General features: G+C 34.6%; 1 protein-coding gene across 1 annotated transcript in view; it reads left to right on the forward strand.

Annotated features, from left to right (window-relative positions):
• Positions 1 to 661: 661 nt before the first annotated feature.
• The window catches only part of Pka-R1 (protein kinase, cAMP-dependent, regulatory subunit type 1), a 311,550-nt gene continuing 299,531 nt past the window's right edge, over positions 662 to 12,680 (forward strand). Inside the window, exon 1 of the mRNA XM_081750677.1 lies at positions 662 to 1,072. Within this exon, the coding sequence (XP_081606803.1) occupies positions 908 to 1,072 (165 nt within the window). The 5' untranslated portion in view covers positions 662 to 907. The remainder of the gene's footprint in view (positions 1,073 to 12,680) is intronic.

Consider the following 12,680-nt stretch of genomic DNA (forward strand, 5'->3'; position numbering starts at 1 on the left):
GAATCGTTTAGAAATCAATTTCTTTATCAACTCTACAATCACCTAGGTTATGCTCCGTTTTCATACAAACACATTTTAGCTTCTAATCAACATATACCAATTAAAGCTACGATACAATTTCTTAAAAAAACCGGAATCTCGTTTTTAAAAAAAAAAAAAACAAATAAAAGTGTGTTGACATATTCAAGAAGATTTAATAGCACAATCACTACTGAAGAAATGTTTAACTAACTACCATATTAATTATAGCATTTATGGCACAAATTGGTTTTCCTGGTGCCCTTCTTATTTTTTTTTTCAGCACTTCTTAAAAGTGAAGACAAGACAAGACAAGACATATTTTCCAAAACAAATTTCAAATCGTAGCATAAAATTGTGATTGTAACAAATTCGTTAACACATTATTATAATTATGCAATCTGTTTTTGGAGTTCTGCTGTTTCTCAATGAAATAGTACTAATCTGTTTTAAAAAATGTGGGACAATAACCCTCTGAGCGGCGCTTATGTTTGTCAAGCATTAGCATTTTTTTAAAAAAAGTAAATCATGAAAATAAATTAACGTTGAACTATTTTTATTCAAAAATTTGTCAGTGATTACGTGCAAAGAATAAAGAAGAACTAACAGCGGACGAGAATTAATATATTTCGCAGCGGCGATTGTCACTTATTAGTGGGCGTAGTGTTGTGTTTTTGATAGTAAATTCGTTCAGCTGTTAAAAGACAATAATATAAAACTTAGAGTGGCGCACCTGTTAATATCACGGTCGAAGGAATACTTTTACGGTTCCCTAAAAAAACAGTTTTATAAGCCGAACATCCTAAGTGAACTGTAATTTACATCACTCAGGTGACAACAGGTAATGATAGAAAACAATTGAGGTCAGTTGAGTACAATTAGAAGAAAGATGGCGGCTAACTTAGACGAAGAGCAAAGTCTTCGAGAGTGCGAAGCATATGTGCAAAGACATAATATTCAACAAATTTTAAAAGATTGCATTGTGCAATTATGTGTCAGCAGACCTGCGAATCCAGTTTCCTTTCTGAGAGAATATTTCCAGAAGTTAGAGAGGGTAAGTCTTATTTGTGTACATTTCGTAGTTTTCACCTTGTCTGTTGATTTGTGCAAATTTGAAATGATTGGTGTCATTTATTATAGTAGTATGAGATAATATAAACATTAGAATAAAGGATAATGTATATATCAGCATTACATAAAGCCGTGTAAGAATGTTTACATGCAGCGTCTTGATATTTCAGCTAAGCCATGTGGATAGAAATTATTTGTTCTATAAGTGCAAGTATTATTAATCAAATGAAGTACAACTGTATAATTATTTGGCCTTCGTGCCGCAAAGTAGGTCCAGTATTTTCAAGCTTAAAAACGTTAAAATTTTCTCATTTATCTGTAAATTCTCTGTCACTACCTTAGAAAGTGTTTCTCAAGAATCCCTCGCTGCACATTCACTTTAAGAGAACTTCACCATGTTGGGTATAAATATTGCATCTGGAAATACACCATAAGAACTATAGTGTTAAAACCATAAACTGATGTTAGGTATCCATTATAAAGCACGAATGCTATCTAACCGAGTCAGATTAGGGAGACCTGAGCGATAGCGAGGGTTCGCGTTCGTAGGGAGCAGACGCGTCAGCGATGGTGGGTATGCGGGTAAGCGAGAATGTCGTTAAGAACATTAGGTTAGTGGTTTTTCTTACTGTGGTTACTTACCGTCACGTTGTGTCAGATGACTTGGATAAGTACTCTGATTTATCTTCTATATGCCCATTTTTTTCACACCAGCAACACGATATTCGCATTGAGATATTTAACCATTTCTCCACGTTTTTATTATCATGGTTGTCCTACCAGTATCACTCATTGTGCTTAATTTCAATACTTTGTCCCTTTTGACAAAATGTAATAACTCCTGTTCCTCACCACTTTCGTTGTTGTATAACTGTAAATCGAAATGTTTTATCAGTCACATTGAACTGCCATATTTCAAATAATTGCCTCATTGCACTCTGATATTTGACGTCAGTGTGCCTCATTTAAAGTAGTACCAACAAGACGCAGCTTTTAACTGTCAAAATAACACACCACTCTTGTTTTGTTTGTATAAATTTAACGAGAAATAACGATTCACCATATCTTTCATGTAAATTTTACGTATTTTTCATACATCTGGGCTTACACTCCGTTGCTTAACTCAGTTATTTTAAAGCCCACATAGATGAAGTTTATTGTAATAATTTTTCCTTGCGCTTCGAGTGTAGCTATTCGTAGTTTGACACATGGAGGTAATTTCCTGGACAAACTATTTAAGTTGTTCTTTAAAATCCTTGTAATACAAACATGAGAAAAGTTACTTGCAATCGAACAAGGACACGTCTGTTAAAATCAAATTCGGTAATTTTGCAGTTTAATCTAACAACTTGCTGTGAAAGGTGGCTTCTTTCATTATTACTGACACCCATCCAATTCGCACTTGAACTTGTACGGTTAAATATCAATCTGGCCAAAACAAGAATTTTTTGTTTTGTTCTTTGGAGACTAACTTTCTCTTGCTGACTGCAGCTTTTTAAAACACATTAAAGATTTAAAAATACTTTTAAATTGTTCGATTCTGTCTTTATTAGTTTGTGTGGAGAAGACTGCTTCTTATGTGACATTCGATTATCTTTATCATCATTATTGCCGGTTTTATTATGGACATATACTGACAGCAGTTTTTGCTTTGCAGGCAAATTGACAATGTTTCTTACTGATTTATTTTATACAGGCGAGCTTTCCTTGTGTGTGCTAATGGTTAAACGACTGTTAATACCTAAGAAGTAAGAAATTCAATCAGCTTGTTCATAGGTGAGAAAGTACAAGTTTATGAGCATGCTCACCGTCCCTGACGCGCTACGTCCTACGTATGCATGCACCGCTAATGCTTTGGTCTCCCTGTTGCCCTCCTGCCCTGACTCGGTTAGACAGCATTAGTGCTTCTAGTGGCCACCTAGCACAAATTGGTTCGTGTTTTATGCTCTGTAATTTTTATGACATACATCTACACCAGAGCTGTCCAAATGGCGGCCCACAAAGCTATCACGACCTACGATTGTTATTACTGATAATATTTTCATTTATGTTCATTCTTTTAATATTTCCACTCTTCTTTCGAAATAAGGCATCCATTTAGAGCTTCTGTACAACAAAAAAGCACGGACATCCAAGGCAACACTGGAGTCAGTAATGTAGCTATAGGCAAGGCATCATGGCTGAAAGAAACGGTTACTTCAATTAACCAAACCAAACCAATTAATCATGAAAATTGTGAAGAACCGCTTCAGAAGCTGCCTTGAAGATTCTTCTCTTTTACATCTTCTGCGGCTCGCAACAACAGGATTGGATGTGTTATCCCAGCCCTTGTAAACTCTCCTAGTCACCCTCATTTATCACATTGAATGTAATATTTCAAATACATTTTTATATTTTTCTTTTGTATAATAATAATAATAATAATAATAATAATAATGGGCATTATTATTATTATTATTAGCTGCGGCCCTCCACCTTGCTAGCAAAGACGGTTATTGCCCTCAGGCTCATTATAATTTGACACCACTGATCTACACTGTATTCGTGCTCCTGACTACATCACAGTTACAAGTAACGAACCGTAATCACTACCAAGTGGTTTGGGGGAGGAACTAAGTAATACGCAAGAAAGGAAATGGCGTACTCTTCTTACTGTTATACACACTCAGGATTAAGGATCAGCCGCTCTGACTGAAGATTGAATGGGGTAATTTGAATGTAATGAGTAGTGTATATTAGCAGGATAAGTGTGTTACCACTGGCTTCAATTTTCTTATAATACCGGTATCTAATTTGTATTGTCAAACAACATAGAGAAATTTATTTTCCCTCGTAAGTATTGTGGATATTGCGACGAAACTTGTTATACACGTTACATATAGGCCATAGTATTTTTTTGGGTGCTTGTAACCGGGACCATTCCAGGGTACGCCAAATGAAAAAAAAAAAATCCTATTTATCCCAAATTTCCCTTTTTTCGTACAATATGAACACTCATGAATGGTATTATTTGAAAGTTTGTTTAATTCTGCAGAGAATGACATAACTGGTACCCATGATACTCTGATAAATAGTATAGTGTTGGCAAATTTTTATTTTGTCTACCCTAATCTATCTTTATTTATATATGAAATTTGGAATTGACATATATTTTGCCCTCAAACTATTCTCTCTCTATTTATACATGAAATTTTGAATTGACAAACATTTTGCCCTTATACTATTATAGAAGTTGGAATGAAACTTCGCACACGTGTTACGTAAAATCACGTATTTTTCAAGGTGCATTATGTTAGGGTACCTGTAACCGAGGCCACTCCAGGAGACGTAAAAAAAAAAAAAAAAAAAAAAAAAAAAAAAAAAAAAAAAAAAAAAAAAAAAGAGAAATTCCCTATTTTAGCCCATATTTTTCGTGTATATGTGGGCATAATACGATCAGAAACCTTGTTATATTCTAAAGAGAATGACATATTATTCATGATACTGAGATGAATACTACTGAAGCAGTAGCCATTTAACTGGAAGTTAACATTTTCCGTAAAAAGGGCAAGAATCTAAACAGGTTATCTGGATTTTTTTTTTTAAAAAAAAAATAAAAAGTCAGTTCTTTTGGAGAAACTGAAATGTTGAATTTTTTCTGAATCTCATTTTCAGTTGTCAGTTTCCTTTCTTACAATATATTGTACGAACAAAGGATCTTTGTAGCATGCGATAATCGTACTAAAAGTCACATACTTCACTAGATACCAAAGAATTCAAGAATTTCTCAATTTCCTTTTGAATGCAACTATTTTTCTTTTTTAGATGTGTAATTATTCGAATGTATTGTTGAGAAAATAGGGGTAGATCTCTAGTAATTTCCTTTTGTTAAGTGAAGCGTTCGTAGTGTCTTTGACAAAGTACGTTGTTGCTAATAAACACATACACACAAAAGTCTGATTTGTCCATTTGTAATTACGATAAAAGAAAATTTTATTTCTTTTTAATGCAGTACTTTTTCGTTTGTATGTGTGTAATTATTTAAATATAGTATTGAAAAACCCTTATTTGTACCTGTAATTAACTGATACATGGAGAAGGACATATTATTATTGATTTGTACTAATACCCAAATATGTACTATAGAAACTGGCAAGTAGTCGCGTTGCCTTTTGTCTCCAGATTACAGTTGAACACCGTTCGTTATGCAGTGCACCGCGACCAAGATTCGTATCCGCGACCCAAGCATGCATCTATATATATATATATATATATATATATATATTTCCATTGGTATTTTTTTCTAGAGATCTCCATTTGATAAATACATATTTAGAGCCAATTCTCGAACTTGATGTGTGCTAGACGTGAACACGAATGGTCTCGTTAAGATTATAATTTCAGTTCAAGTTTTGAAGTTTTTTTCGGGGGTACTATGGTTTATACCCACACAAAATCCACTGGGTCTTTTTTTTTTTGGGGGGGGGGGGGCTGGGAAAAATTCCAACAGTCCTACTTTACATGCAAGATAGTGATGAGGAACGGTCTATGCAATATAATATCTGTTGCAGAGAAGGTTGCAAGGCTACGGAATTCGATATTGGCGACCCTTCCAGTTGAGTTTCTCCATCCACTACCGACTGTAGAGACTTTTTACAGGGTGTAATTATTTAAATGTAGTGTTGAAAAACCCAGTATTATATCTAAATTTCCTTCTAGAAATCACAGTTCAAGAAAACAGAAAAGCAAATGACGAAATAGTTAGAATAGAATGACATTATTATTATTATTATTATTATTATTATTATTAATATTAATATTAATATTAATATTATTATAGTAGAGGTAAAAATAATTTCAACCACTACCAGAAACTGAATCCATCATATGAAGTAGCTAATCGTTAACTCGTTTCCATTAATAATTTTCAGCGTTTATAAGTGCCTGGCGAATCCTTCCCAGTCCGTCGGCGTCACCCTCTGGAAAGCGCCCTGTGTTACTTTTTCCAGTCTTTGTAAGAAAAATCGCCTGTAGTATTACCTTGTCGAACTACCCTTTATCATAAGCTTTTTCTACAGCTTTTAGTTTACAGTGACGTGTAGCTGTAGGCTTTCAGTATCTCTTCTGCTTTAAATGTATTTTCAGGCTGTTTGTGCTTTTCCATCAGCGGAAATAATTCGGACGTTTTTATATCGTGCGAAAATGACACTTCATTCTGTTAAAGATACTCTATCATCAGTAGTTTCTCAGCGCACTTCGATGGAGCTTTATTCGCTTGAATGCTGTGGTAGAAAACATTGCCTCATGACAGTGACACTTTCGTTCGGCAAGTTAGGTACGAGTTTTTCATTCACCCATTTTTCAAAATTTTCAGAGTTCATTTGTCTACGATAGTTTCCAGTCGCTTTTTCTGCTCTAAATGTTAAAATTGTTACTTCAGTGAAACCATTTTGCGATCCCACTAAGGAAAATTAAACAGAGGAACTGATGTCGGTCAACACTTCCTGGGCCAACACTTTACTTAGTGATCATTTATTAAATGTCAAATTATTATTGTCCATCCATGATTCGTCAATGTACGCTATGCTCATTTTCAATGACCTATGGCATTTGGATTGACTGGAGGTATCTTCCGCGCTACATCGCAATGTTTGGATGTTAAATAAGTATCTTCCTTCTGCTTCCACACTTTTTCCACCTAAATCCTATATCACGAAGCAAACAACGTAATGTTTGGGGAAATCGATTATTCTCTAATGGCCACTAGCAGTTTTGGTGCTATTGGTGCTTTCGTTTAGTCAGAATAGAAGTTCTGAATGGTATCTCGTATCACACGTTTATCAAATTCATCGCATTACAGTTTGTATCTTGTAGAACGTTATATATATAGTGGCGGCTCCAAGGGGGGGCTATAGCCCCCCCTGACGCTCTGGTATACACTGGATAAAACGGCAAAATACGGTTTAGCCCCTCCCTTGATCATATCCTGGATCCGCGTCTGTATATATATATATATATATATATAGCTGGATTAGTTAATGAAGACAAGCAGCCTCACGTTCCTCTGTTCCCGAATTTTAGACACAGTCCTCACTAATATTCTAGTATAATTAGACACAGTGCAAATTAGGTTGATGTAATAAATATTTTAATTGCCTTTTCTGTGCTTTTTCATCACATTTATCTATGACTTTTCTCACAACTTTTCTAGCTTCACTGTGAATAGTTCGTCCCTTCCTACGAACTGAAGACATTATTTGAGTGGAAGAAACTGTCACTAGGCAGAATTTAATAAGATAATTTAACTTATTCAGAATTAATTTACAAAACAAACACGAATTTCAAGAAATACTGCCCTTCTTTTTAAAAAAAACTTCAAACGTTACACTAAGTTTGAACAGATGCTATCTAGTAAGTCGAACTCACGATTAGGTAAATCTGTTTCTTGAAATGGAAAGGCCTTGGGGTAAACGAAGCAACGGATGTAGTGCTAGATGAGGGCATTATCCATTCCCACCAGGAAGGATAATTTTTAGCCATTTATTCTCAGGTTTCCATACAAAATACCCTACGATACAGAACAATAAGAATTTGTTTGTTTCATTACACCGAGATCTCGTTTCTACGTAGGTTGGGAAACATGCAAAGTCTTCCTGTTTTTCTCTTTCTTATCTGACAAATGCTGAGACTAACGCTTAAAAAGCTGGAGCCGCTTTCTCCCCATTTTACGGCATAAAATGTACGCAAGTATTTGGATGTGAGATGAAAGCATAGGTGCAAGCTGTTATCAATACTAAAATAATATAACATTTAGTCAAATGACATTTTGACGTTATGACATGTCCAATAATTGCAAATTCTCTGGACTTTCTACACATTAACTTACACACAATAACAATAAAATAATAATAAAAGTTGTTAATGGTAGTTAGTCGATAATGAATCTAGCCGCGAGAATTGCACTCGTGGTGATGCCAGGTGAATTGACTTACAAGTTTCTTTTCTGGCTAGAGATGGAGGTATCGAGACTGAAAGAAGAACTATTGTCAAATATTTATTATTATTATTTAAACTACTTCTTTATATTTTCCCTGAGATTTTGTAATTACACTACAGCGAAAGGAATAATTAAATGAGCCCCTCGAATGTAATTAAATGAGCACGTTATGAGCGTATTAGCTAGGACTTGCGTCATGAAAATGAAGTCGAGTCTCAGCTGACGGAATACGTACTGACCACGTGTTCTTCGATTTTAGTATGAACTTTCCGACAGTGAGACTGAAAAAAAAACCCTGAATTCTATTATTTAGTTTGAGTAGGAATCCGGTATAAGATCTTTTTACTGGTAAGGTGTTTCCAATCAGGATTGGGTTTTTCTTTTCAAATGTGTTTTTCTTCCTCTTTATAGTATTAACAATTAGTTAAAATGTCCGTTCTTAGCGCGGGAAAAATAAGTTTATGGCACTCCATCCTTCGCCCCCCTTTGGGATGTGCATTTCAGTAGAAATGAAAAATAGAAACTTGACTCGACTGCTTGAAATTCCACAAGCGAAATAAATTCGGAACTAAATCTAAAATTTCTAACTAGGTTGGAAAGTAGAATGGAAAATTTGCGGAAGGTGCATGGTGTTTGTTGGAAAGCGTATAGAGAAAGCACTTTTGGCTTGCCCAAGAAGCAGATAAGAAGATAACAATATTGGATTTGAAAGATGTTAGTAACAGTGTTGGTGTGATTACTTTGACACAGAATAATGTCCATTTGTTTCTGTGCTGACAAGCCTGTTCCTTAAGCAGTGGTGCCCACCCCCCTCATGTCCATGACGCACGCCCCTCAATTGTCTATCCGTAGGTGTTCTTCCATGAAAAAAAAATCTTTTCGATTAATTTTTACACCCCCTCAAACATATTTATATAGACTTTTAACCCCTTCGAAATATTTCAATGACGCAGTTTGCGTCATAGCCCCCCTGTGGGCACCCCTGCCTTAAGGTTGGTGTAAAGGGACAAACTTTGCCGATAGATGTCACTACAATCTTCGTATTTCTCTGATGTATTTCTTACCTTTCACGAAAATTCGATTTCTCTTACAAGTTTCAGCCTAGAGACTTCAAATTTCTCGAGAAGGCACTTCATAACCTATCGAAGGCAACAATCCGTGCCGATTTTTTATTTAGAATTTTCTTCATTGTTGAAATAGTTATATTGTTAAACGTTTCGATATCCATTTCAACAATTAAGCCATTTCAACAATGAAGAAAATTCTAACTAAAAAGATCGGCACGGATTGTTGCCATCGATAGGTCATAAAGTTTCTTCTCTAAAAATTTGAAGTCTAGGTTGAAATTTGTAAGAGAAATCGTGAATTTTCGTGAAAGGTAAAAAATACATGAGAGAGATACGAAGATTGTAGTGACATCTATCGGAAAAACTTGTCCCTTTAAACCAACCTTAAGTCGTAAAGATTATGAGCATGTTACTTAGCGAAGAAAAATAGTTTGCTTTGAAGTCCAAAAGCGATTAATTATTGACAGTAATGGATTAGATACTGAACGACAGAGACTGATATAAGTTATTTCTCTCCTTTGGTTAGAGACTATGACATGTTATTTTCATAATTAATCCCATATGGTTTTATTCTGCATTTTGATTTTACTTTTGATTATATGTACTCATTTTTCTCTAAATTAGTAGGAATCGCTACTGATTGTTAACCTAGTGAAATCGTGAAGAACAACAAAATCTTTTTAGTAAGGTTCGTATAGGAATTAAGCTTAAACATTGAAGTATTATAAAACTGAAATCATGTAGATTCATATGTCAGAAGACTTGCATAACTGATTGATTTGCTTAAGAATCTGTAAACAAGATATATTTTTATCATTGGTGTTAACGATGTCAGTGAGTCATTTATTGATATCGTTGACGTGATAGTAAAAGTAACACATTGGACTACATTTTTCTTTCTTTCTTCTCTTTTTCTTTCTTTCTTTTCTTTTTTTTCTTTTTTTTTTTTTAAAGTTTATTAAGTGTTTGTTAGCAAAACAGTTTTCGTGCTCATTGAACCATAGCAGAAACTGTTAGTTAGCATTTATAAAATGTCATCACTTGATGGGTGATAATACTAATTCAAGTAATATAAAGAACAAAGTAAATGAAGTTGATAGTATACTGGAATGATACGTGCATTAAAAACTACCACTTCTACACATATTCTTGAAAATTGTTAGTAAATAATTTCACCTTTTGATAAGCTTATCGGTAGTATTACTGATTAAATATGTGCCCGGTTTTATGACCATCTATCAAGTTAAGGATCTTCTTAAACTAGAAATACGATCGTATATACTTTCTTGGTTGATTTTTAATCCTGGGTTCGATTATCAGGTCCAACCATCGCAATTATCTCAGACATAAAGATAAGCTCAGGCATGACGTATAAGTATGTTGGCGCATTGACTGAGTAGTAAAGCCCTCACCACTGGCATTGATGGTTCTGGGTTCAGTTCCTAATCATTGAGTGTTTTGCAGTTGATAACTTAGTGTTCGTGGATTTTCTGTGGTAGTGATATGAGGGATTCCTGGTTCGATTTCAGACCATTTGAAAAAATGAAATGAAATCTTTGAGTTTTACGTCCCACGGTTATGCCGGTTAGGCTAAAGGAGACGGTGATGATGAGTAATGAAAGAAATGGTGGAATGAACAAAGTGGGAGGAAACGGGAGAACTGCGAGAAAACCCACGCACACGGTGTTTGTCCACCACAAAGTTCACTTGGCGGGGGCTGGGATCGAATCCGGGACCCCAAACACCAGAGGTGAACGCTCTACCACTGAGCCACCGTGGCCCCCTTCAGACCATTTGAGTTTGTTATGGACTATATAGTATCCCTGAGTTTTCTCGGGTTTCTTCTTTTCCTTCCACATTCCATCAATTCTTTTACAGTCATTTAATGTCATTGATTATCCATTTCCTTTAGCCTAAAGGGTCTAATTGTGGGGTGTAAAACTAATTTTAAAAGAAAAAAAATAAGAACTGAAACTTGAACAAGATGTTGAGTAGTATCGTTGTAAACAAGGTATTAAATAGTATTTAAGTAAAAAAAATAATATCTTCACTTAATCAGGGAGCATATCCACTATAAGTTCGATTTTATTTTTCCCTGTGTATACAGAATAAAATGACAGTGGAAGATAAAATTGAGGCCACATATTACATCTAGTAAATCAAATTCAATTTAGCAAACTCAAAGTATTTTCGTTCTTTTATAAAAGTTTTATAAAGTGTTTCTATCACTTCATGTATCTGGGAAGTAGGAAGTATTTTGACGAGGGACGCTTACTGTACCAAAGAGATCAGGTCAGGAATTGCCATTCCAAAAGAAGCATTCAAGAAAAAAGACCACTCTTAACTAGGAGGCTTTATATTGGACTAAGGAAGTAGTTGGTTAAGTGTTATATATGGAGTATTGGACTCTATGGTTCAGAGACTTGGACATTAAGAAAGTTAGAGAGCTTCGAGATGTGGTGTTGGAGAAAGAAGAAATAAATAAAATGAAAAGAGAGAGTAACAAAGGAAGTCGTTTTAAAACGGATAGGAAAGAAGAGGACTCATCCTTCGTGGGAAGGTCAATTGCATTGGACATATCTTGCGAAGAAATTGTCTTCTTCGTACCACAATGGAAGGAAAGCGAAAAATAGGAAGAAGAACGCAACCGATGGATGATTTGAAAAATAGAAGAAAATATTGTGAATTAAAAGAGGAAGTTTTAAGATCGAGGAAAGTGGAAGAGACATTTCCAGGCCCAAACCTAAAATTAAAATTAAAAAAAAAAAAAGCCTCATTTGTTCCAGGACCTGGCTAAAGGCAGAATACTTAATAATAATAATAAGTCTAGAATCATAGTAATTATTAAAAATCATCTTTATTATTTTACCCTCTCATTATAAACCTCAGCTCTAGTGGAACTGGAATAGTTGAATAAAAAGTGGAATTTGTTAAATTTCAATACCAAATTAGACCTTTTACCTATTAACAACGAATAAAAGGATTAGGTGTGTTGCACAGAAAACTCAAATATACAACAATAGTGACGTTGCAGGCTTCAAGTAATTCATAGAGTTGTCTCACAGCCGGCACTAGTGAGGAATTAATTATACTTCTCAATTTCTGTTGTTCTGAGAAACTTGTAATTTTAGAGTTTTTAAACTTGCTTTTAGAACTACTGGAACAGTTAAGTTTTAAGATTACATTTTTCAGTTTTCATAGTTCCAGTTATAGACGTTATTGATTTGCTTAAACACTAACATCACATATAGGCCAATGTTATAAAATATTTGAAGATTGAACCTTGCTTATTAAGTAATCCATGTTAATCGGGGTTATCGTGTACGTACCATTGCTGTTTAATGTTAATGGAATTCATTATTGAGATATCTTTAGAATTTTATAGAAACTTATTGTTGAAAGATCATTAGAATTGTAATTTTATGGACCATGACATTGTAAATATATAATACTCTAGATAATAAAGGGTTAGCTTTTCCTCTACCAATTTGTGTCTTGCTTGTGTTGTTTTGGGGGTACAGTGTCTTCCATCATATTGTGAGATTTCA

This window comes from Thermobia domestica, chromosome 3 (assembly GCF_964235325.1).
Source record: "Thermobia domestica chromosome 3, izTheDome1.hap1.1, whole genome shotgun sequence".
In the NCBI taxonomy this organism is placed as follows: domain Eukaryota; kingdom Metazoa; phylum Arthropoda; class Insecta; order Zygentoma; family Lepismatidae; genus Thermobia; species Thermobia domestica.